Source organism: Marmota flaviventris, chromosome 17, assembly GCF_047511675.1.
Source record: "Marmota flaviventris isolate mMarFla1 chromosome 17, mMarFla1.hap1, whole genome shotgun sequence".
Taxonomy (NCBI): domain Eukaryota; kingdom Metazoa; phylum Chordata; class Mammalia; order Rodentia; family Sciuridae; genus Marmota; species Marmota flaviventris.
Genome location: NC_092514.1, coordinates 61,710,398 through 61,735,040, shown reverse-complemented (window position 1 = coordinate 61,735,040; position 24,643 = coordinate 61,710,398). Strand labels below are relative to the sequence as shown.

The 24,643-nt window shown below is 37.4% G+C and overlaps 2 protein-coding genes across 2 annotated transcripts in view; one reads left to right on the top strand and one right to left on the bottom strand.

Moving 5' to 3' along the window:
* LOC139702547 (leucine-rich repeat-containing protein 37A2-like) overlaps window positions 1-24,643 on the top strand; it is a 27,192-nt gene extending 2,549 nt beyond the window's left edge. The window contains exons 2-4 of the mRNA XM_071604018.1: window positions 22,891-23,008; window positions 23,690-23,775; window positions 24,392-24,643. Of these exons, the coding sequence (XP_071460119.1) occupies window positions 22,891-23,008; window positions 23,690-23,775; window positions 24,392-24,623 (436 nt within the window). The 3' untranslated portion in view covers window positions 24,624-24,643. The remainder of the gene's footprint in view (window positions 1-22,890; window positions 23,009-23,689; window positions 23,776-24,391) is intronic.
* On the bottom strand, window positions 9,470-13,747 carry Krt10 (keratin 10). Its single transcript, XM_071604029.1, has 8 exons — window positions 13,151-13,747; window positions 12,273-12,355; window positions 11,783-11,939; window positions 11,532-11,693; window positions 11,317-11,442; window positions 10,824-11,041; window positions 10,161-10,492; window positions 9,470-9,839 (listed from the first exon to the last, which is right to left on the bottom strand). The coding sequence occupies exons 1-8, from the start codon at window positions 13,745-13,747 to the stop codon at window positions 9,736-9,738; spliced, it is 1,779 nt and encodes a 592-aa protein (XP_071460130.1). The 3' UTR covers window positions 9,470-9,735.

The window sequence follows — 24,643 nt, the reverse complement described above, 5'->3', positions numbered from 1 at the left end:
TAATTCTTCAGAATCTTTCATTACTGAGGTATGGATGTTGGGAAAGCTGTACAGATAGGCTCAAATGTTACCTGGTGCTTGAAAGTGGCTATAATTGTTAAAGAAAAAAACAGGAAGTATATCTACACAAAGGAATGGCTGCAAGAATGACCAGGATTTGGTAGACTAGTAGGCCTACAAAGTATTGGGTTAGAATCAATGAAAGGTAATATGAAAAATCTTAAATATCAACTATAGGTGTTTGAAAGTTACACAGTGAGAAATGAAGAGCCACTGAAAGTTTTCAAGCAAGAGATAAAAATAATTAAAACAGGAAGATAATTTTATAATCCATTTTTCGAGTGATCTAGAAGAGAAAGCTTAATTCAATGGGGCCACCTAGAAAACTTTAGCAAAATCTATGAGTAAAGCAAGAAGGAGCTTAATCAGAGTGGTTGTGATGGGAGTAGAAAGAAAATCCTGGGAGCGCAAGGGGGAGTGGGGGAAGGAGGAGGGAATGGGAATGGGAAAAACAATAGAATGAATCAGATATAACATTCCTATGTTCATATATGAATACACAACTAGTGTATCTCCACGTCATGTACAACCACAAGAATGGGAAGTTATACTCCATGTGTATATGATATGTCAAAATACATTCTACTGCCATAACTAAAAAGGACAAATAAAAGTTAGAACAAGAAAAATCAAATTATTTATTCTGTTTGATAACAAATAAAAATGCCAGGTTTTAAAAGTAAGATATTAAAAACATTTTAAGGTTTGACTTTAGTCTGTTAAAAGGAAAAAAATCCTGGGAGCTTTAGAAGAATAACAAATGCTTTAATGATTGACTAAAAGAGTTAGGGGATGAGGTGTATAGAAAAGAGAAAAATAAAATATGGCTCCACGAGTTTTGTCCTGGATAAAAAATGAGAATGCTGGTGATGTAGCAGGTGGAAAACAACACCAGGAAGGAAAGCCAGTTGGAGAGAAATGAGTTCAGTCTTAGCCATTTCTTAGTGGGGAACATAAAGCCCTCCGAAGGCTTCTGGTTGAGTGGAAATGTCCACTAGGCATTTGTCCACTAGATGAGCAGGCTTATCCTCCAACCCCAAATGCCAAGAAAAAGTCTATGTAAAGATGTATAAACAGAAAAGTTATTGCTAAGGGATAAGGACAGAGTTAAAAAAAAAAAAGTTGAAGGTATCTGCAGAGTTGAAACTGAACATAATTTAACAGCTTCTTTAAACATGTCATTCATAGATACATTCTCACATTAAAAAAAAAAGTCAACAGAAGTATATTGGATCAAAGTGAAAATCTATACCTCTATCCTTTTTCACCCGTTGTCCATGCCCTACCACCCATAAGATGACCCCTGTTACATATTGGTGTGTGCCTTTCTTTCTGCTTTCTCTTCTATGCATAATTTTCCCTGATGAAGTTTAAAAAAGAAAAAAACACTGATTCATACTTGTTTTCTATGCAACATGTTCAAGAGATCTTTCCACATCAGCACATTAGTTCCCGTGATTTCTAATTGTCCTTATCCTCCTAATACCTGGAGATATTTCAACAGAGGGCACTTAGGCAAAGCTTTGGTGTCACTTGCAATGTGTTTCTTAATTCATATTTGTTAATATGGTAAATTCTTGCCATTTTTCTGTTGAAATTCGACAGATAGGAAGTTAAACTTCTGCTTTATCATTTGTGCCAGTGGCTCACATTATTATCTTATTGTGAATCCGGGAAGCTGATAGTTCTGAAAATTAGAAAGCTGGGTTTTTGTTTCGTTTTTTTTAAAAAATTTTTTATTGTTGGTTGTTCAAAATATTACATAGTTCTTGATATATCATATTTCACACTTTGATTCAAGTGGGTTATGAGCTCCCATTTTTACCCCATATACAGATTGCAGAATCACATCAGTTACACATCCATTGATTTATATATTGCCATACTAGTGTCTGTTGTGTTCTGCTGCCTTTCCTATCCTCTACTATCCCCCCTCCCCTCCCCTCCCCTCCCCTCTTCTCTCTCTTCCCCCTCTACTGACATTCATTTGTCCCCCTTGTATTATTTTTCCCTTTCCCCTCACTTCCTCTTGTATGTACTTTTGTATAACCCTGAGGGTCTCCTTCCATTTCCATGCAATTTCCCTTCTCTCTCCCTTTCCCTCCCACCTCTCATCCCTGTTTAATGTTAATCTTTTTCTCATGCTCTTCGACCCTACTCTGTTCTTAGTTACTCTCCTTATATCAAAGAAGACATTTGGCATTTGTTTTTTAGGGATTGGCTAGCTTCACTTAGCATAATCTGCTCTAATGCCATCCATTTCCCTGCAAATTCTATGATTTTGTCATTTTTTAATGCAGAGTAATACTCCATTGTGTATAAATGCCACATTTTTTTTATCCATTCATCTATTGAAGGGCATCTAGGTTGGTTCCACAGTCTTGCTTTTGTGAATTGTGCTGCTATGAACATCGATGTAGCAGTGTCCCTGTAGCATGCTCTTTTTAGGTCTTTAGGGAATAGACCAAGAAGGGGAGTAGCTCGGTCAAATGGTGGCTCCATTCCCAGCTTTCCAAGAAATCTCCATACTGCTTTCCAAATTGGCTGCACCAATTTGCAGTCCCACCAGCAATGTACAAGTGTACCCTTTTCCCCACATCCTTGCCAGCACTTGTTGTTGTTTGACTTCATAATGGCTGCCAATCTAACTGGAGTGAGATGGTATCTTAGGGTGGTTTTGATTTGCATTTCTCTGACTGCTAGAGATGGTGAGCATTTTTTCATGTACTTGTTGACTGATTGTATGTCCTCCTCTGAGAAGTGTCTGTTCAGGTCCTTGGCCCATTTGTTGATTGGGTTGTTTGTTCTCTTATTGTCTAATTTTTTGAGTTCTTTGTATACTCTGGATATTAGGGCTCTATCTGAAGTGTGAGGAGTAAAGATTTGTTCCCAGGATGTAGGCTCTCTATTTACCTCTCTTATTGTTTCTTTTGCTGAGAAAAAAATTTTTAGTTTGAGTAAGTCCCATTTGTTGATTCTAGTTATTAACTTTTGTGCTATGGGTGTCCTATTGAGGAATTTGGAGCCCGACCCCACAGTATGTAGATCGTAGCCAACTTTTTCTTCTATCAGACGGCGTGTCTCTGATTTGATATCAAGCTCCTTGATCCATTTTGAATTAACTTTTGTGCATGGCGAGAGAAAGGGATTCAGTTTCATTTTGTTGCATATGGATTTCCAGTTTTCCCAGCACCATTTGTTGAAGATGTTATCCTTCCTCCATTGCATGCTTTTAGCCCCTTTATCAAATATAAGATAGTTGTAGTTTTGTGGATTGGTTTCTGTGTCCTCTATTCTGTACCCTATAGAGATTTTTTATATGAATCACAGTTGTGAAGCTGGGTACCTCTGTGCAGTACTGGTAGCTATGCCCATATTTGTTTTAGAGTTTACTTTCCACCTTTTAATCGTTCAATTTGTGCTGCTCTCCATGGTTCAGTCCAAGAGCCACATCTTTTAGTGAATCTTCCCTGATAAGCCATTATAATTCGTATTCCAACATTGGCTTGCCCATGATCTCCAGCCCCTGACACATACTTCTATTGTGGCATGTATCATGGGGGACAGTTTTGACTCATTTAGCTTTTTATTTGCAGGACCCAGCACATGGCCTGACATTTGGTGTTCAATTGTGTTTTCTGAATAAATGAGTGAACTTGATCCATTGGGTTAAACTTTCAGGGGCTCCAAACCCTTCCCTCTTCCTGGCAGAGTTCTGAAAAGGCTTCCCTGCTGGAGTTCCACAGTGCACCACACCCTTGACATTGTCCAGAAGGCTTGATCTTTCTCTGGCACAGCTGTTTCTGCTTCACTTTTCTTCTGCTTTATTCATGGAAGGAAGGGTTCTTTTTGCATTGGTGCAAAACACCATTGGTGTTGGCAGCTTTTAATGAGCTTCCATTTCAGTACTTGCCTTCTCTTACCTCAGTCCCAGAGAAACATGGAAACAGTGAATGAATTGGAAAGCACTGGAGGGACCCTCTCTGCCTGCATTCACATTTAGAAGTATCCTCACTGGCTCTGAACCAGTGTCTTAGGTTCTAAAATCACCTGCTGGGAGGGAGGGAGCTGCTATTACTGGAGGTGAGAGGACTCTTCTAGAAGGTTGGGACCACCATTAACTGAGTTTAGATATTTTCCATAAAAGAAGTAGTGAGTGTGGAGAGCTAGAAAAGTTCCTAACACATGGGAGACCCTGGATGACATGGCTGCTCTTTTTCTTTTTTAAACTCAGCCTTTCTGGATTTGCCTTGGGAGGTGTGTAGGCATTAACTCACTCATTTTGTTACTCACTTAACCAATATTTATTGCGCCTTTGCTATTTGTGTGATGATAACTGTGCTGGGCTTGGGTTTATAGTGATGGATAAGGCAGACATGGTCCCCATTTCACTGGGATTACAGTCTAGTTTATAGAAGGACTTCCCAAAGAGTTCCTGGGGAACATATGCTGACAAGTTTTTTTCCTACAGGTACTCTTCATGTGCAAGGAATGAAAGCTTAGTTCTCAGTCTCAGTGAAGGGAGACAGTCCTCTAGGGAACATTGTGTGTGTGTGTGTGTGTGTGTGTGTGTGGTCATCACAGTGATAGGATCATTCCTGGCATGTGGTTGGGCAGGGGGCAAGAATGCCAGCTATCCAGAAATTCACGATACAGTCTGACACAAGGAATTGTCCTGTGTTCCACATGACTTTTGAATCTCCCATGGGACATTCATTGAAGTGAAAATCTTATTTATAATGATCTGTCTGGAAACTAGTTCCAGTTTATGCCAAATTGCAAGGAATTCTGTCTGCATGGCTGTGACCAAAATTTTCACTGTGTTTGCACTAATATATGTTGTACATCGAGCTACAGTACAGCACATATATGAAGGCATGTATTTATGTATCGTTTAAGGTAAGTAATATACTCATTGTGCACATCAGAATATTTTTATTGACTAGGAGTCTGTAATAGAAAATGTCTAGAAATCTGTGCTCTATAAGAAGGAGCTCTAGGCTCAAAAATCAGAGATCCTGGGTTCAGGATGTAAGTCTGCCATTTGCTGTGTGTGAAGCTTTGTGCAAGTCATTTAGTATTTCTGAGCTCTGCATAGGTCCCAAGGTGGTGCTGAAGATGATTTCTACATACAGAGATAAACACTTTGATAATTGTAAACATCTACCTGTACATACAGAGTGTCATTGTTCTCTGTATCATTTGATAACAGAAGCAAAGACTTCCTTACTTTGGTGTGTCCTCACCATATAATACAGTATCCTACACATAAAGAATAATTATATACATATAAATGATTCTAAACAGTATTTATGATCATTAGAGTCTTGTAGCTATGTGAATACCTTTCCCTTAATTAGAATGAAGTAGAAATTCCATTGTGATTATTTCATTTCTTCCATCTCAACATAGTTTCCACAAATAAATAAATGTCATGCATGTTGTCCCTACCAAGATGGGACATCTTGGTCTTTGTCACCAATTTTGGAGAAGATAATCAGTTCTACTAAGACAGTAGATGAAAAGAAAAAAAGAGCAATTACCTACTAGCTCCCTGAATCTCTTCCCACCAGAAATGAGAAGATTGAAAGTTTGGTTTGAATCTGAATGTAGACCCCCTGTGGACATTTCAGAGGGCATAGGTTGCTAGGGATGATCTCAATTGTATAGGAAATATTGCATTTTAAAGCTACCATAGCAACCTGGGATTAATTCTGTGTAGTGCGTTCTGCCCTCTGAGTGGCTATTTCTGCTATTTATGGGCTCTTTGAGGTCACTATTTTATCCCCATTACCTGGCACAGTGCCTGATGCTGCTAAATGAATGCTCAACCAACCAATAAATGGTGTGCACTGTGAGCTAAAGTCTGGGGTAGACATTAGGTTCCTTTAGATCAATAACTGGAGTTATTTTAAGAAGGCAGAAAGACAATGGACAGGTTTGGGGAGAAGGAGGTGAAAAGGAATGAGTGATGGGCAGCAGGGAGAACGTTATTTCATTCTTTTCTAAAAAGGCAATTTGGAAGATAAACTTCTTATAGAAGAAAAAAAAGACCTCAAGAGGGAGGTGACATGGAGCTTGGAAGGGCGAGGATACATCAGAGAGGAGACGTTGCTGTGAGCCTGTTTCTCTTGGCTGCCTATCAAGTAGCAATTACCTACCAGCTCCCTGTATCTCTTCCCAACAGAAACAACCTAGTTATCCAAATATGACTCATCCACACCCCCAAACTGACTTTGATAACAAGATACCAGAAGAAGCAGGGGGAAGAATTTTAAAGATTGTATGTATGTTATGACTCTTTTATCTTTTCTTTCTCATACCAGCCTTGCAGGTATAAGCTGATGTGATTATAGACAGTCTATGGTTCAGCTTTACTTAATTCCTAGGCTCTTTAGATTAATAAGAGTATGACTCACAAAGCATGGTCATTAAAATGTATTATAATGGAAATTATTTATTTGTGCCATATTCCTTGTTATAAGGACATTCCATACTTTCCAGTTGTTAGAGTATAAGCTTTGTTTTTGGAGCTAAAAATAGAGTAGAAATCGACAACATTTAACACACTGAAAAATGAAATGTTCAGTCACAATTTGTTTATTTTCACTTTTTAAAAAGGAAAGGTTATTGAGGTTTAAAACCCCTGTGAACTTTATAGCAAATGTATAATTCAATTAACTTCGACACATTCAGTTGTATTGTAGCCACCAGAAACAAGGTGGAGAACATTTCCATAATTTTGAGAAGTTCCCTTGTACCCCTTTGTGGTGAACAACCTCTGGTCTGTTTCCTAATTTTCCAGCTTGACTTATTTAAGAATATCATATAAACGAGATGCAGCACATTAGCCTTTGAGTCTGGCTCCTTTGACTTAGCTTAATGCTTTTGAATTTTCAGCTTGTGGTTTACAGTAGTTTCTCATCATATGTGGTTTTGCTTTGCATGGTTTCAGTTACCCACAGTGAAGTGAGGTCCAAAAATATTAAATGGTAAATGTCAGAAATAAATAATTTACAACTTTTAAATTGTGTAATGTTCTGAGTAGTGTGATGAAATCTTGTGCTATTCCTTCTGGGGTGAGAATTGCTGTATACACAACCCATCCATTAGTCACTTAGAAGCTCACTTATCAAATTGACTGTTGTGGTATTGCAGGGGTTGTGTTCCTCAAATCCTTATGTTACTTAATAATGGCCCCAAAGTGCAATACTAGTGATGCTGGAAATTTGGATACACTGAAGAGAAGTTGTAAAGGTGAAAATTTATTATAGGTATGTGTGTATAGAAAAAAAACACAGTATGGAGTTCTGTACTAGCAGGCATTCACTGAAAGTCTTGCAATGTACTTCCCTTGGATAAGTGTGGGGAGGAGGCTATTGTTTTGTTTTTATTGTACAGATTAAAAAAAAAAAAACTAAGGTTCAGAAGTAACTTCTCTATGTTAACATAATATGTAAATGTAATGCCAGGATATGACACCCAGGGATCACTGACTTGAAAATTCGTGTTTATAACCATGAGAAGGCACTTTCCCCAATTTCTACTGTCAAGATGCACTCCAGATGGGGTATACTGGATGTACCTTTATTTAATCTTAATCAAGCTACCTCCCTGATAAAGGCGATACTAACAAAGATATTCTCCATTATCAAGCAAAATATCAAGTCATCATAAATATCAAGGCCAGTGTGCAAAATGTTAAGGTCTTTAGCAGCATTAGAGAATATTTGGGAGAAACAAGCTTTTTACTATGCAGTATAATTTCACATGGGTGACAAGTTGACTCTGCCAGTTTCACTGTGAACTGCTTAGCAGGATTCTACAACAATTTTAGTATCTGTAAAAATATGTACAGGACTTTAAAAAAATAGCTACAAGACAAAGCTATGTGGTAAAAATAGTGTTATGTGCTATTTAATAATTAAAAAATTTATTTTTCACAAATATCAATGTTCTTGTCAAAATTATTTTTGACAGATTATATTTATTCAACCATTGTACCACAGTATCAGTCAAGAGAGTAATTCTTTATCAGGTACTTACTGTATCTGAGATAATTTAATATAAATGTTTAATGAGGTATTGGAGGATTGAAAAGGTATGAAGATCACTATGTATTGAGGCTTTTCAGGAATGAAGGTTTGGATTGCCACTCAACTAGATAAAGAATTCTAACCAGCCAAGATCCTGGCTGGAGTAAGGAGGGAAGAATGGACAGAGACAAAGCTTAATACCAAGGACAACTGTCTCATGATAACTTGTCTTGAATCAATGTTATTGGATATGAAAACTTTTATTTCTGCAGGATAAGGACAATGCTCATCTCACATTATGAACAATGCAATCCATCCCAGGGATTTGGTTAACTTTATTAGACAATAATTTCAAAGATCGTGTTTCTGAACAGCAGCCACTCCAGCACTATTACACACAGTAGGAACTCAGTCCTCACCCAGCAATACCTGTTTCAGGGCTTCACAATGAGGCATGTTGGGTCTTCAATGGGGGACTATCTTCTAATAAGAGAAGCTGGTACAAATGTCCACATATAAAGAGGTAGTGAACTAAAGTGGAGAGCTTCTCAGATGTGGTAACACTTGGTATCAAGTTGGTTATGGAGCCTGGACTGTAAAGAAGTCCATTCATATTGAAATATGGCTCTTGTAATTGATTTGAGGGTAGTGTATAATGTAGAGGGAATCCCAAATGTCATGCTAACCAGGGTTCCAATCCTGGGAGAAACTGGAGCTCAACTCAAAGGTATTGAGGAAGGTTGCTATTTGGTGGGCATGGGTAATCCAGGAGACCACCAGGGAACACAAGTAGTTTTAGGGGGACATATTAACTCTAGCCCTCTAGCCTCTTTTTTTCCCCTCATAGTATTACCTAGCAGAGTACTAAGTAAAGCCGGCTGGGTTATTATTGGCTAAGGGATGGCACTGGGCTAACCCTGAAAATACCAGGTCTTTAGTACTGATCCCTGGGGAGGATTGTGGAAAGCAGAGACCTAGAGTTGCCCCTTTGATCACACTGGCATCATCTGATAGACACCAAATAATTTTGCCGGCCTTGATATTTTACTGGGCTGGTTAAGTTTGGAAAGTATCTTTTAAGCAATATAGCAATTGGAATGAAGTAATATAGGAATAAGGGCAGGCAAATGTGAGTAGACAATCAGAAAATGTGGAATTTCCATTTTTATTTTTTTGGGTCTTATTTGAAATATTTTAAACTTCCAGGACTGAAATAGTTTAAAGCCAAGAGAGATGGGAGCTTACTACATATTGCATATCTTTAAGAAAGTATAAGACTGGGGATTTCTGAACCTTTTTATTCAGTGAGATTGCTTAAATTGGTCTGAGCATACCCACAAGATTAAGTAAAGAAAAACTCTGACAAATTCAGATAGTTTGCATCAGTAAGAAAGTTTATTGAAATTCATTAGTAAATGAGAACAGAAAGTTTTTCTTTTTTCTTTTTCCATGAAAAAACACTTTCTGGCAAAGTGAAAAGAAGAAATACAGAAATCACAAAACACCTTTTAGACACCTTATTTTCAAGGAGTGAACCTGTTTCCACAGACCATTAAGACAGAAGTGTTGAACATTTTGCCATGCATCTGTTATATAATGGCCTGTGTGAAGGGAGACTCTTTCGTCTTGATGCTACTTATTAGTAGTGCTTCTTGGTTTCTGATTCAACCATAGATGAAAGAACTCTACCATCAGGTGTCACTTCTTCAATAATTGTCTTGATTACTCTGGTTTTGTTAGTATCTGTGAATAATAATAAATAAATTAGAATTTAGGTTAAGCAATTTGTAGGTATCCTTGCTAATTAACATGCAAATATTCAAAAGGAAAAACGATATTGCACTTTTTAAGAAAGGAAAATTCAAATTTTCACATTAAAAATAATCCAATGTTTACCCTGTGGGTGGCATTTAGACCATGCCACTTTTCCTTCAATATTGGTGTCAAAAGTGCGTTTTGTTAAAAAATGCAAATGAAAACCCTAAGATTTTCATTTTTAAAAACAGCCCTAGAGCTTAAGAAGCACTAAAACCATCACATAGAGTTAAAACTAATTCTGATTACCCCAGAGATTTTCTGCTGACCTTGGTCCCTTAGATGAGGCCTCTCCAGCGGACCCGGAAGAGGAGGATTTGAAGCCTCCGCTTCCGCTCTGGCCTCCGCCGGAGCTGCCACCGCCAAAGCTGCCGCCGTGGCCGCCGCCGCCGCCGGAACTGCCGCCGTGACCACCTCCACCGGAGCTGCCGCCACCGAAGCTACCGCCGTGGCCGCCGCCGGAACTGCCTCCGTGACTGCCGCCGGAACTGCCCCCGTAGCTGCCGCCGCCGGAACTTCCTCCGTAGCCACCGCCAGAACTTCCGCCGCCGCGTCCGCCGCCGTAGGATCCGCCTCCGGAACTAAGAGGGGTGAGGGTCGTAAGCAGTGATCTTCTAACATTGGAAAACGGTGGCTCCCTCTCCGGTGATTGTTATTTTAGTAGATAAGCCAAGGTTTTGAGAGAATACAGTACTGCCAAGCACGTGTTTTAAAACCCACTGTTTAAAACAAACTTAACTACACACAGCCCTGAGATTCATTCACTCCTTTTTCGGTACCCTGCCTCCTCCTTACACCTCCCTTCTTCCCATCCTCTGGCATTTCCTTGGGAGTTTGGATAAGCCTTGCTATTCATAATATTGAATGAAAACAATTGGGATTTTTTTTTTATTTCCCCAGTTTTCCAATTACCTTCCCTCTCCTTCTAGCAGGCTGCGGTAGGTTTGAATTTCATTCTCCAGTCGGATCTTAATATCCAGGAGTTGTTGGTATTCAGCGTTCTGGCACTCGGTTTCAGCTCTAATCTGTTGCAGCTGTTCCTCCAGGGAGGTGATCTGGCCCTGAATCTGTGAGAGCTGCACACAGTAGCGACCTTCCGTTTCTGCCAAGGAGGCTTCCAGGGATTGTTTCTGAAAAGAGGATTTTGTTGTTGCTTAATGACCTCGTTGTTCAATTGGCATACTGAAGCTTATCAAATTATTTAATAAGATACTACTGGAGAAAAAGGGAAATGAATAAAATTAGTGTTTTATGTAATGGCAACATTTCAATCTCAGCACTTCATACTGATACTAATAGTTCTTTTCCTCCATTAGCATAGAGTTCCAGTTTTATTTCTGCTTTCTTATCCTCAGCTCTGTGTTTCTATGATAAAATGGAAGTCATGTCTCAAGACTTAACATACCAGGGCCAGTTGGGACTGTAGTTCAATCTCTAGACCTTGAACCGTGCGTCTCAATTCAGTAATTTCGGATTTGTGGCTGGACATTTGTTCAATGTTGTTATCGATTTCTGTAGTCAGTTCCTTGCTCTGGAATTATAAAAATGGGAAAATATGAGAAAACTCGGACATGACAACAAAACTTACATGGGCTTCACTGTGAAGGGTGGTTGACTTACCTTTTCATTGAACCAGGCTTCAGCATCCTTTCTGTTCTTTTCAGCAAGTTGCTCATATTGGCTTCTCATGTTATTCAGAAGTTCAGTCAGATCAACACCTGGGGCAGCATTCATTTCCACATTCACGTCACCAGTAGATACGTTCTGAAGGTCTCTCATTTCCTGTTTGAGGAACAAAAAAAGATTTAATGACTGCACCATGACCACAATGAACCTTTTGAAAAATTGGGGGAAATATAATTTTGTATCACCTCTTCATGGTTCTTCTTCAGGTACTGCAGCTCTTCAGTCAGGCTCTCGATCTGCATCTCCAGATCAGCCTTGGTGAGGGTCAGCTCGTCCAGCACCCTGCGCAGGCCGTTGATGTCGGCCTCCACGCTTTGTCGCAGGGTTACCTCATTCTCATACCTGCAACAAGCATGATACATATATTGGATACAATTCTTAAGAAGGAGTTGTATGTGGAAAAAGACTTTAAAAAATTTAGAGTTGATTTCATGTCCTGGTAATGTTTACCATATACTAACTCACATAGGAAGATTAGCAATTACTTTAAATGCATTTTCTTTCTTTAAAGCTTACCAGGAAGGTAATTCTGAAATTGAAACTTTCTCAGATAATTCCAGTTCTGTCACTTTGAATGAATTCAGGAAAATGTAAATGCTACTATGGCATCTAAAGTCACTATTATAAACAATTGATGTATTTGTATTGATAGTATTGCACATTCAATTAGCTTACTTCATTCTGAAGTCATCAGCTGCCAGCCTGGCATTGTCAATCTGAAGCAGGACGTTGGCGTTGTCCGTTGTTAGGTTGAGGATCTGGAGGAATAGGTACAGTCATTTAAGAAAAGGTCAGATGCAAATATGGCTTTTATAGTGGCATAGATAAGCTGCATTTTTATGTTGTTCTCTTCCAAAAACTTTTTGTGTGGATTATTTTTAAATATAAAATATTTTAAGCTTACCCACAAACTTAAATTTAAAAACCTATCTTGAAGTTTCTACACTATTCTATTTCTGTGTCATCCCTTTCTGAAAACTAACTATATGTAATCCTATTAATGTATTAGCCTCTTTTATACTTAGTGATTTTTATGTATTTCAACAAACTTTTGACTGGCTCACCCCTGTATTTGTTCCATTTGCTATAAATATTTCTAAATAGATATACTCTGAACTGGTAGGTACAATTCACAGATTCCCTGGAGTTAAGCAATATCCCAATTCCATAAAGGAGACTTCATGGATTTTGCAATGTTGCTATTGAATATGGCTTATTTGTTATCAGTCTTAATAATATTTTGTTCTTATTCATTTAATATTTTTCGGCTCTTACATTTTTAAATGATCTGGCATATTTAACTGTGGGCTCATTATATGCTCATTAAAATCTAAAATTTCTTGTTAATCTGCATCATGTAAGACAGACAAAACACATGCTGGATGAAGATTGCCATGACCATACCTTCACTCAATTTATCCTTGATGAGACTGGATTTATTTGGAAGCAAGAAAATCACAGTGAACAGCTATATTATACTTAATTTAAGATTCATCTACCCATATTACAGGGATAGAATTAAATTTAAAGTTGGATTTTAAAATGCTCCTTACCTGATTTTTCAGTTCTTCAATGGTTTGGTAGTATTTGCTGTAGTCCCGAGGCTCCCGCTGGCTTGAGTTGCCATGCTTTTCATACCACTCCTTGATTTTACCTTCCAGCTCATAGTTTGATTCTTCCAGAGCCCGAACTTTGTCAAGGTAGGAAGCCAGCCGGTCATTCAGATTCTGCATGGTTACTTTTTCATTTCCAGAGAGAAGGCCACCATCTCCTCCAAATCCACCACCAAAGCCTCCTCCATAGCCACCTCCACCAAAGCTGCCCCCACCGAAACTGCCACCTCCAAAGCTGCCTCCTCCATAGCCCCCACTTCCATAGCCCCCACCAAAGCTGCTGCTTCCGAAGCCTCCACCAAAGCTACCTCCACCATAACCTCCTCCTATTCCTCCAAAGCCACCTGAAGAGCCCCCAAAACAGCCTCCACCAGAGCTCCCACGGCTAAAAGAGCCACCACTGAAGCCCCCTGAGCTATATCCTCCACCAAGGGAGCCTTTGCTGCTTGAAATTCTGAGGGATGATCCTCCTCCACCTCCTCCTCCTCCACTGCGGGAGGAAGAGTACTGCTTGCTTGAGCTGTATCGAACAGACATGTTGATGCTGTTGAGCTCAGGGAGTGCCTGCTACCAAGGACAGTGGCAAGCCTTTATATACTGAGAGGGTGTGCCTCTCAGATGTTAGGGTTTGCTTACTTGCATGGTTTTCTTTTTGTCAACTTAGCATCTTTGACTTATGATTGCATAAATTATCTTCAGTAATAACCAATACCAATATGTATGCTTTTGAATATGCCCTAAGAAAAAACAGGAGATTTACTATGTTGAAATTGAAAAATGGGTGGAGTTCAGATGAGCATGTTTCATTATTCTTTTTGTCTTTTGAAGAACATTGGGCAACTATTAAAATCCTTTTTCCTCAGCATTAATTAAGTTTGCACAGAATGTTTGCAAAGTTTTGGGGAAAAAATTTAGCTACAAAATTATGGTTAAAATAAGATTTAAATAATTTATGCTTTAAACTGTTTTAATTAATTGGAACAACAAGTAGCATGAAGACTACCAGAATCATGCTATAGTAAGAATATCTTGTAAAAACCTTTAACCAACCAAAAAGAAAATAAAAACATATGGAAATAATTTAATTAGCATCCAAGAGCTGCTGCATATAAGAAGTAAAAGCCTAAAAAGCACAATTTAGGAAATTATATGTATGTGTGTTTGTTAGGGAATCTTTTATTTGGAGAGTGAAAATATATTAATATATATATTTTTAAATTTTTTTAATTGTACATGGATACAATACCTTTACTTTATTTATTTATTTGTATGTGGTGCTGAGAATCAAACCCAGGGCCTTGCATGTGCTAGGCGAGCACTCTACCACTGAGCCACAACCCCAGCCCATATATTAATATTTTGTCTAAAAAATTGGAAGTAAATATTGATTGAGAAATTTAAAATTTAATGATTTCATTGTTTTTAACATTAAAAAATCTGAAATATGTAGGGTAGAAACTGGTCACACCAGAAATGCCAATCAAGTGATTTTAGAGTGGGAAATTTGTATCATGTATCTGCCAACCTGGGGCTGAGTTTCTACTAGGTAGGCAATCAATCAGTCATGCTTATCTAATGCAGCCCTAATAAAATTTCTGCACATGGAGACTTGGGTCAACTTGCTTGGTTGGCAATACTCTCTCTATATAGTCATATATATCAACACTGAGAAGGTACCATATCCTGAGACATTTGGAACCCTCCGTGTCCTTGCCTTATGATAAACTATAACCACGAGTATGATAGCCAAAAAAAATCTGAAATATGACATAATCCTGGGTTATTTTGTTTCTAAATTCCTCATAATTAATTTTTTTAATGAAGACTAGCATACAGAAATTCTTAGCACAAGAACCAAAAAATCTAATCTCAATACTAATTTCTAGTACCTTACAATAAGTTTTGATTGACCAGAAAAAGAGAATTTAGATATGGTAGTTTACAAGTAAATATTTGCTTGCAAAAATATATATCCATGGTAAAGAGTACTTGCTTAAAAAGTTATGAACTATAGTTGTATGTTTCTTAATAAACAAAACATTTTCTTAGGTGTACTGTTTACAGAATCTGGTATAACAGTTTGTCTAGTGAAGTATTTAATTGAAACTTTATTAATGCATGATATGAAATTTTGTAATGCTTTTTGTGATACTATAATGTAAAATACTCTGGAACAAACTGCTGAGGATAGAGATGGTGGTTATCATCTGTAATTTGTATCTCAGGAAGCTAAAGCTGAGAGAGGTGATGATTTTTTTCCTAAAGGCATGTAATAGATGGTTGAACTGATTATAAGTTTGGTTCCTTGACTTTGACTTTTTTAGTATATCAATGTGTATATGTATTCTCAGTTGTGGTGTATTTGGTCTGATAGAACTGAATGTCTCTAATTCTTACCATGAACTTCTCCCCATGGAAACAAAACAGGAATAACTTGAGAAGCTTGAAGATATTGAAAGATTAGGGATTTGGCACTCATTATTATATTGAGAATTGCCTTTTTAAATTAAATTTATAGCTGTATCTTCAAGTTTATGATCTAAAGAAATAGTTTCTGCAGGGAAAGGGAATGTGGTTGAGAGCATTAATGAAGAGTTGATTGTTAGAGTGGAGATTACTACCCAACAAATTGCAACTCCTCCAACTTGTTGGTACATGCAACTAGGGCAGCAGTTAAAAGAAAAAAAAAAAAGAAAGAAAACTTACCATGGGAATTTGATTCTTGATCAAGATAATATACAATAAAGGAAGGCTATGATAAATCAGGATAGGGGATAAAAAAGATTCCAGCAGGTTCAGAGGATGATGAAGCCTTGAGACTAATGAAAGCTATTTGGAAAGAAAAAGTTTAGTTAAAGATAGATTTTGATTATTTCACTGGCAATTATTAAAAATTCTGGCTCTTGCCAGTTTTGCCCTAGTTTAGCATATAATTTTCCCCACCCAGTAGGAAAAAATGAATATTTCAGTTAAAAGTGGCATGAAGGGTTTCGGTTATAATCATATTAAGCCTAAGAATATGTGAAATGAAACCTTTTCATAAAAGTACCTGTGAACAAATACAGGTATGGTGGGCCTTCTAATACTGTAACATTTAGTTTAAAACTACCTTTAATGAACCAGAAATTACTCATTAACTTGTATACTTTAGAAATTTATTTGCCTTTATTTGCACTGTCACTTGTTGAATTCTTTGGCATGAATGAAATTACTGAAGTTCCATGTGATAATTCTACAGCTAAATTGGATGAAAACTTATGATTCTAGTTTTAGCACAATTTGCACTGATTCCCATAATCCACTATAACTGTTACTTTGTAATTCTTAATTTTATTTTTCTCTATGGTAATCACATTGATAGATGTTTGAAAGAAAAATTAGTGAGATTCAGCCCCCTGATCTTAAGGTTATCTTATCAGTCATTACAGTCTAATTGAAGAGAAATGAAATATAATGTCAACTTAAGAGCTGTGTAAATGGTAAAAGACTTCAGGGTTTGGAGGTGTGGAGAGAAGGAGTTATTTTCTGAATATTTGCTGTGTTTAGATGGTTTACATTTCTTAAATCCTCCCCCAGATTCTCTAAGATATCTATTTTTTTACCTCATTTTATAGCTGGAAAAAGCTAAGTTTTAGAAAGTTTCAGGAATTTGCCTAGAGTAGCTCAGCTAGTTTATGTTAGAGCCTGGTTTTGAATCAGGTGGTAGAGGTACAAAGATGGTAGCTTTTATGATGTTGAACTGGCACCCTAAGACTAATGAGAAAGGAGGCATGTTAGAATAGGGCCACCTGACAAAATTTCATGGTGCAGGTGGAATTTAAGCTGAGCGTTGGGAAGGATAAGTGGGGTTTTTCAATGTGTGCAACATAATTGAGAGAACTGTTCTGGGAAGTGGGGACTGTGAATATGCCAAGCTGGTAGAGACTCCAAATGGACCAGTTTGGCTGGAACAGATTGTTCATATTCATTAATGTATTCATTCCTTCAACAGGTTTTATTGAGCACATGCAATTTGACCTGGGTTTACATAGGTGACTAAGATATAGTTCTTGCTCCTTGAGGAGTTCATAGTCAACCTGGAGAGGCAAACAAACATACATATGAATCAGGGATAATAATACAGAGTCATCTAGGCTACATCTGAGGCATGGGTAGGGGGCTGAGGGAATGCAGAATGGCATTCCATCAATCTGGTGAAAGCAGACAGGCAGGGAAAGGAGGTGTACACTTGATGGATTCTATGTCCTCCTTCTCTCCAAAGTAGGAATAATAACTTTTGCTTAGCCTATAGAGTTATACTGGGGATCAAATGAGTTAATTAATATAAAACATTTAAAACAGTGGTTGTCATACATAGAATAAGAGCTTAATAAATGGTTTTGTTCTCATTATTACTTTTACTGTAATCTCTGTTTCTTAGAGTCTGACCACTGTCCAATCCACAGTCAGCCTGCAAAATATGAATGAATGAAAGGATAGAGTTGGAAGTTGGAAAATGGCCAGTGAGGAGGAAAACATGGCTTTGCAGGAGAGTAAGGGCCAGGGGAAGCTGTTGAGTCTGACTGCTATGTAATGAACTACACCATCCGTTTTTCACTGGATGATACTTTAATTTCTGACTTCATTCTTTTTTTCCTGCACCCACCAAGTCACCATTTTTTGTTGCTTTGGCCATATCTGATGTATTTCTTTCTTTCTCTAATATCACTGCAAACCCCTAATCCGGCTTTCACCACTTCTCTCAGGATTACTTCACCAGCTTCTGAAGTATTTTTTTTTTTTTTTGGCTCATCACTATGTCAATTAAGTTCTATCCTGTTCACTGTGGCATGATTAGTAATGTTCTTAAAAAAGTATTGTCATCACTTCACCAGCATTCTCAAGCCTCTGTGGATGGATTAAGTCTTTTCTATAATGTTGCTCGCTCGTCCAACCTCATGCCCCTGCGGTAAGGGTGGCAGAGTGGAAGGAGTGCTGCATTCTCCTCAGGAGGTGATTACTTGGCCTTGAGCAAGACACTCAGCCTTTCTGTGTCTCAGTTTATTGTCCCATAAAATATGGATAATACTAATATTAAATATTAAAATATATATGATGATAATAAATAATTATAATCTGTGATCCAAGGGAAAATGTTAGCATTTCCTTAAAAAAAACCCTTTAATTATAAGCAGACCTTTCTTTTCGCTCTGGACCAAGACATTATGCTTTGTTCCATTTAGGACCTTTGTTGCTCTTGGTGAGGAGTGCCTTTTTTCCCTTTCGCTGGCTTATTCAAATCATTCTACCTGAGCTTCAAACTCAAGCTTAAATGTCATCTCCTTCATGAGATTTCTCACCATTAGTCTAGTTCATGGCCATCTCTTTCTTCCCATTTCCTGTGTTGTACATCTGATTATTTTATAATATGTTATAATACTCTGGCTTCATTATTGTTCCTAATGCAACATGGTACTTAACTTCTTCCATAGAAGGGAGGGTGCCTTATAGTCTTCCTGTACTGCTGGGTACTCAGTGTTTTCTGAATATTTTCATATCACTTTGTGCCTTTTCCCACTTTTTTCTTCACCTTTATTTTGTTCTCTCAACTTTTGTCCTATATATTTTGCTATTGCCAAAAATTTAAACAAAGACTGGTTGGAGACAACTAACTTAATTTTGCTTTGAAAGAAATGATGCTTTTAGAATTGAGGATATTGTGTAAAAATGCTAAGAAATCTAAGATTCTACATAGGAATTTTGAGATATCTTAAAGAATATAAAATATATACCTAGAATAAATGTACTTTATATATGTAATGTTTCATAAAGAAAACATTTTGACTTTCACTTTTTCTTCTTCATTAATGGTTATTTTTTTGGCCATGAAGTTACTGAGATGATCTTGAGGCTAGTAAACCATTAAAATCTGTGGTTCTAATCTAAAATTTGATTTTCATATATTAGGAGAATAGAAAGTTCTGGTTGGGTTTCTGGTTAGCTAGCCTATAAGTATGATGTAATTTAAGGATTAAATATAACATGACTTAACTTTTAAATTTCGTTGACCTGTCATAGGTTTCTGTTTTTGGTTAAGTTCATTCTGTGAAAGACAATTTCTCAATACAAATAACCTGCATTAGGAGAAGTTATTGATATAGAATAGAAAGCAGAAATATAATACTCTTTTTAGTTTTCATATAAGATAGTAAAAACTGAAAGTACTAAACCAACCAACCAATCAAACTCTATGGACCCCAGTGTTAAATATTGAAATTAAACATTGTCAAAAATTCAGTGGCTATTTCTCCTCCCTCATAAATTAAAAAAAATTCCTTTAGGTCCAGTTGTGTTTTTCATCCAAATCAATAATTTCACAGATGGCTGCGTGTGGACCATTGGCACGTTTGGATATAACTTCTTGTTATTTTTAGCTAGGGAGTTTGGGCCAATCTAAATAGAATGGAGAAAATTTTAGATTAGAAATGGTGCACACTGAGGTTAAAGTTCATAGAGAAAGTAATAATCCCCTACTCTGATGACTTTAAGTGAATATATGTGAGATATATATATATATATACATTTAAGGGAAAAGTCTTATGAAGTTAAATTAATGTCTTAATTTTATTGTTTAGAGATTTTAAAAAATGCTTTATAACAAATGAAACTCCTTCTTTGAATCACTTTGGGAGAGGTTGGAATTGCAGAGGAAAAGATTTAAATAATTATTTAAATGTAACATATGGTAAAGGGGAAATTTATCATAATCTTTTTGGCTCCTCAGGGCTGATGGTTGATAATGCCCAAAGACCATTTAATTTTTTTGGATTACACAAATTTGCAGATAACATTGCAATGTTAGTTCTAAGATTGAGTTTATAGAGCTATTCAGACTTTTTTATGATCCAGGGCCTGTGCTAAGCATTTACCTGCATTTTTCTCATTAAATCCTGATATCAGCTTTATGAGGTAGCTTTTTAAAACAGTTATTAAAGTAAGTGATTTGCCCCAAATTATTCTATAAAGGGGCTCCACTGGGATTTGAACACAGGTATATCTTCTGAGCCTTTGCTTTAGTACAATGACTCTTTCGAAGTAACCTGAAATTGTATTTTCCAGCATTGTGACTTAGAAAATTATTAAGTACATAAGGGATTTTATTTCCCTTTTCAGAGTGGACAAGCTTTCTTTATTATCATTGTTTTGTGATTAAAAATACTCTAATATAAAAAGAAAAAGAACTAATGAGACTAGATTTCCTGCCCTTGAAGTGGTTAGGCATGTAGGTCTTGCCTGTACCCAGCCTAGACTCTGCCCCAACTTCCTGAGGGTTCCTTTTGCTTGGATTTCTGGAGGTTCCTAACTTTGTCAGGATTGTCCTTAGTCCCAGCATAGTCATTAAAATAAATCACAGCAATTAGCCCCATGCATAACTGCTCTGTTAATCCTTTTATGCAACTGGCTTTTCCAGGTGCTGGTAATACCAATTATGGAGATTAATCCCTTTTCATCAGGTTTTTACTCTAAGTCCTAGGGAATACAATGGTGAACTCATGATATATATCTGAATTAATTCAATAGGTTCTATTGCTTTGGAATTCTCCAACTTCCATATTCAAAAGCTATCAAACTTTTTTGTGTCTTTCACAAATATTATTAATATTTCCCATATTGATCATTTTGGTTAAATGTGGAGCTAAGTAGAATTTTCTGGTCTTAAAACGTAGATAAATAAGTGAATATTTATAGAGTTATAAGATGTTAGACTTTTTAAATTAATTAATTGGCTAGTTAATTGAAAATTTTTTCAAGAATGAAGACCCCACAGTCTATATTGGGATGGATTGTTACATTCTATCACATTGATACCACCAAGGTGCTCTAAGCAGAAGAATAGCATGAATAACAAGAACTTTCATTACTAATGTTTATTTAACATTTGTTGTGCCAAAAATTGTGTTAAGGGCTTTATGTACATTTTCTCATGTAACCCACTTTATTCTGTAAACCAGATACTATCCCTTGTATACAGAGGAGGGAATTAACACTTAATAGTGGTTATAGGGTATACACAGAGTAATACAACTAATAAGTTAGTAGCCAAGCCAGAATTCACACCAGATTGTCTGTCTCTAGATCTTACATTCTTTACCATGATCTTTCACTGATGGATATTTAATTAGACTTGGATTTGTGGTTTTAAAGGCCGTCCAGAAATGCAAATAACAGTGGTATGGGTGGAATCTGTTATTATAGCAGGTCTGTTTTAGTATAGGCTGACATTTTCTATGTATAAATGAACTAAATGGAATTTTAAGGTAAAAATTTAAAGAATGTTTTTCTTTGTTTAGCTTATTTTTATGTGCCCTTCAATCTTATGGGACTCTCACTGGCCCTGGTTTTAATAAATGTCATGCATGCCTCATGATCAGAGGTCCTTTTAGGTGCAGTATCCGAGCATGCATTGATCCTAGATATCTATGCAGACTTGAAACTGGATAGAGTTGCTTTTGGACAAGATGGTAAAGCTGTTAGTTTGTCACTGGTGTCTCCAACTCTATTTTTTCTTCCTCTTCTCTAGGTTGAAATATGTCTGCATTTCCTGGAGCTATGACTTTTTGTCTTTAACTTCTTTTTTTTTCTCTGTCTAGGGAGGATATATGATATTGTTCATCCATACTAATAGAAACATAACCACCGTATGTTGTTTCGAGAACCTTGGTATTTGCATTTTGAGTTTTCCATTTAATTGTGAAATGAGAGATTGTTTCTTATGTTAGGAATTTCAGTTCTTGGTAAGAAAAAGGAGAGAAATTATTTTGGGCATAAATCTGCTGAAATTACACTTGGCCCACTTAAAAAGCCATCCTTAAACAAAAATGTAATTTAGTTTTTTATTATTATTTATAATGCATGTGGTGGAGTACACTGAAGAAAAGGTACAAGTATCTCACGTTTACCCTCTTTTTACTCTATAGTCAGATACTTTCTGCTTCACTATCCACAGCTCAGAGTTCTGTTCCTGTAGTCTCCTCAGCATTTTAGGAAGTTGCCTCCTCTTCAGAATTTCCCCCCTCCCTCCCCCTCCTTTCTTTCCTTCCTTCCTTCCCCTCCCTCCCTCCCTCCCTCCCTTCCTTCCTTCCTTCCTTCCTTCCTTCCTTCCTTTCTTTCTCCCAGTATCCTGAGAATCCACAGTGCCTGCAAGTGGAAGCTCCATATCCTTTGCCACAAACTCTGCATCCACGGCCCCTCATTCCCACAGCCAGGGAATTTCTGCTTTTTCTGTATAAGTCTGCAATGTCCCAATGGGCCCATCATTTTGCACTTTGGTGCACAGGATGGAGAAGGTGGCAGTTGTACATGGTGTTAAAGAATTCCTCAAAAGATGAGGGGATGAAGGAATGCATGGGAAGACAGAGGTGCTTAGCTTACACTTAGCTCCTCCAAGAGAAGGCACTGATTATTGGAAGTTAGACTCAGGAACATTGTCTTTTTATTGTTGCTGTATGTATTTCTGTAATAGAGAAGAAAAACTGAAAATTAAATTTACATATATTAGGAAAATCTGTCAACAAAAACATTAATATTGCAACTTGAGAAAACGAGAAAAGAGAAACTAGAAATTGTCTGCATACATGTAGTAATAATCTATCAACAAAGTGTATTGAGTGCTGACCTTACAACGCTGTTTGCCCTTCCAGATCCTTTTTTTCACCTTTCTCCATCCTGCTGTCTGCCCCAGAAAGACAACTTTGCCCTCTGGCTTTTATTATGTTTGCCCTGTGGAGACCCCATAAGAAATTTGTAGAAGGGAGAAGAGTAAGTTTGAATCCTTTATTCCACTGGCCTTCTGCATAACTTAGCTGTGTCCTTTCACTGAAAGCCATAGCTCGTCTTAAAATGGCCCCTTTTATAGGACTTTCCCTTTTGAAGTTACCTTCCTTTATCCTTTTGGGCACAAGGGTGATGATAGCTGCCCATGGTGGGATTATTATCATATCCAGACCTTTGTAAATAGTCCTTTTATTAAACTCCTTGACTTCCTGTAAGTTGAGTGTGCCAGATGTTTCCTGCTTGGCCTCTACTAGAAGGGATCATGGAGATCATTTTCTCCAATTCCCTCATTCTAAAGAGGAGTAAACGAAGACCACAAAAGTGGACATGACTTGCCTAGAGCCACATCTTAACGCAGTAGTGTTATTCTTTCTGTTCGATGTGGTCCTTATGGTGGTGTTGGCGGTGTCTGAGGTGTGGAGGAGTTAATAAAATATGTGGATCTTTAACTAAGTATTGTAGTTCCTTTTAACCTAATCGAGGCCAGAAATACACCAACACCCTCAGAAGAGACCGATCCTTCCCAGGAAAGAATATAGAGATTTCTATCATGGGAAGAGATAAAGTGCTTGGGAGAGTATATCACCTTTGCCCTGTATTCACAGTGCTCAGCATGTGCCTCTGTCATTCTGCTAATCTCATATTTATGTTGCATTTATTTACTAGGGGAAGTTTCTCAAATTATACATAACAAAACCCTCCCACCCTGAGATTCAGAATCTGTTCTTATGCCCTGCCAAGCATCACTGCAGGTAAATTGTTACCATTGGGAATATTTTGTGTACTTGAGCTGCTTTGTGGTCAGTAAATATATTAAGAACCATTGATAGGCAATGTGGAGCTTCTGGTTGCTTTTTAGTAGGGCCATGTCTCAGAAAAGCTTTGCTTTAGGAAGATTTACCAGATGGAAGTGTACTAACTGGTTTGGAAGGGACTGGGAGCAAGGAAACTAGTTAGGAGAATGTTGCAGTGTCTAGATATACCATTATAGACATAGAAAAAAAGAAAAATAATGATTATTATTTAATTATTGATAGAATATTAAGGTGCACAAGAACTAAGAAGTAGTGGTCTATTGGTGTTTTGTCCTTAAAGGAAAGGAGGACAATAAAATACCATGTCTCTGAATGCCACTTTCCATTCTCCCAAACCTAGCCAAGTACAATGAGAACAAGTCTGGGCGAGAATATTCAGATAAATATTATCTTGAAGGACACTGGATTTCTCTTATGTATGCTGGGAATTAGGGCAAGTTAATGTTATCTTTAGAGATTTGCTTTCTTGCATGAATGTCAAATTTCTGGTTCTCGTCATATAATGGGACAGAGCAAGCTAACTTATGCTACTTCTCTAACCTAACCTATAAAGCCCTCCTACCTGTGGTAACTCATTTGGATCAGAGCACTGTGGAGAGGGAAGTGCCTGTATAGGTGGCTGCCTCTGGACAAAGCATCATGGGGGAATGGAGGTGCTACTTTCTGATGAAGCATTGGGAGCACCATGTGAAATGCACCTGTCCATCCTGTTGTCACTGGACTTTCTGGTGAAGCACCTGGCCAGCCCGTTGCCATTGGATATCTCCATAAGTATTTCTCAATAAATCTTATTTTTTATGTCTCA

Excerpts from the sequence above, each read along its gene's own strand:
- Krt10 (XM_071604029.1), bottom strand. The coding sequence starts at position 13,747 with ATGTCTGTTCGATACAGCTCAAGCAAGCAGTACTCTTCCTCCCGCAGT. Across the intron at positions 11,694-11,782 it reads TGAAGAAGAACCATGAAGAG|GAAATGAGAGACCTTCAGAA; the intron begins GTGATACAAAAT and ends TTCCTCAAACAG. Across the intron at positions 11,042-11,316 it reads TACAGTCCCAACTGGCCCTG|AAACAATCCCTGGAAGCCTC; the intron begins GTATGTTAAGTC and ends TCCTCTTTTCAG.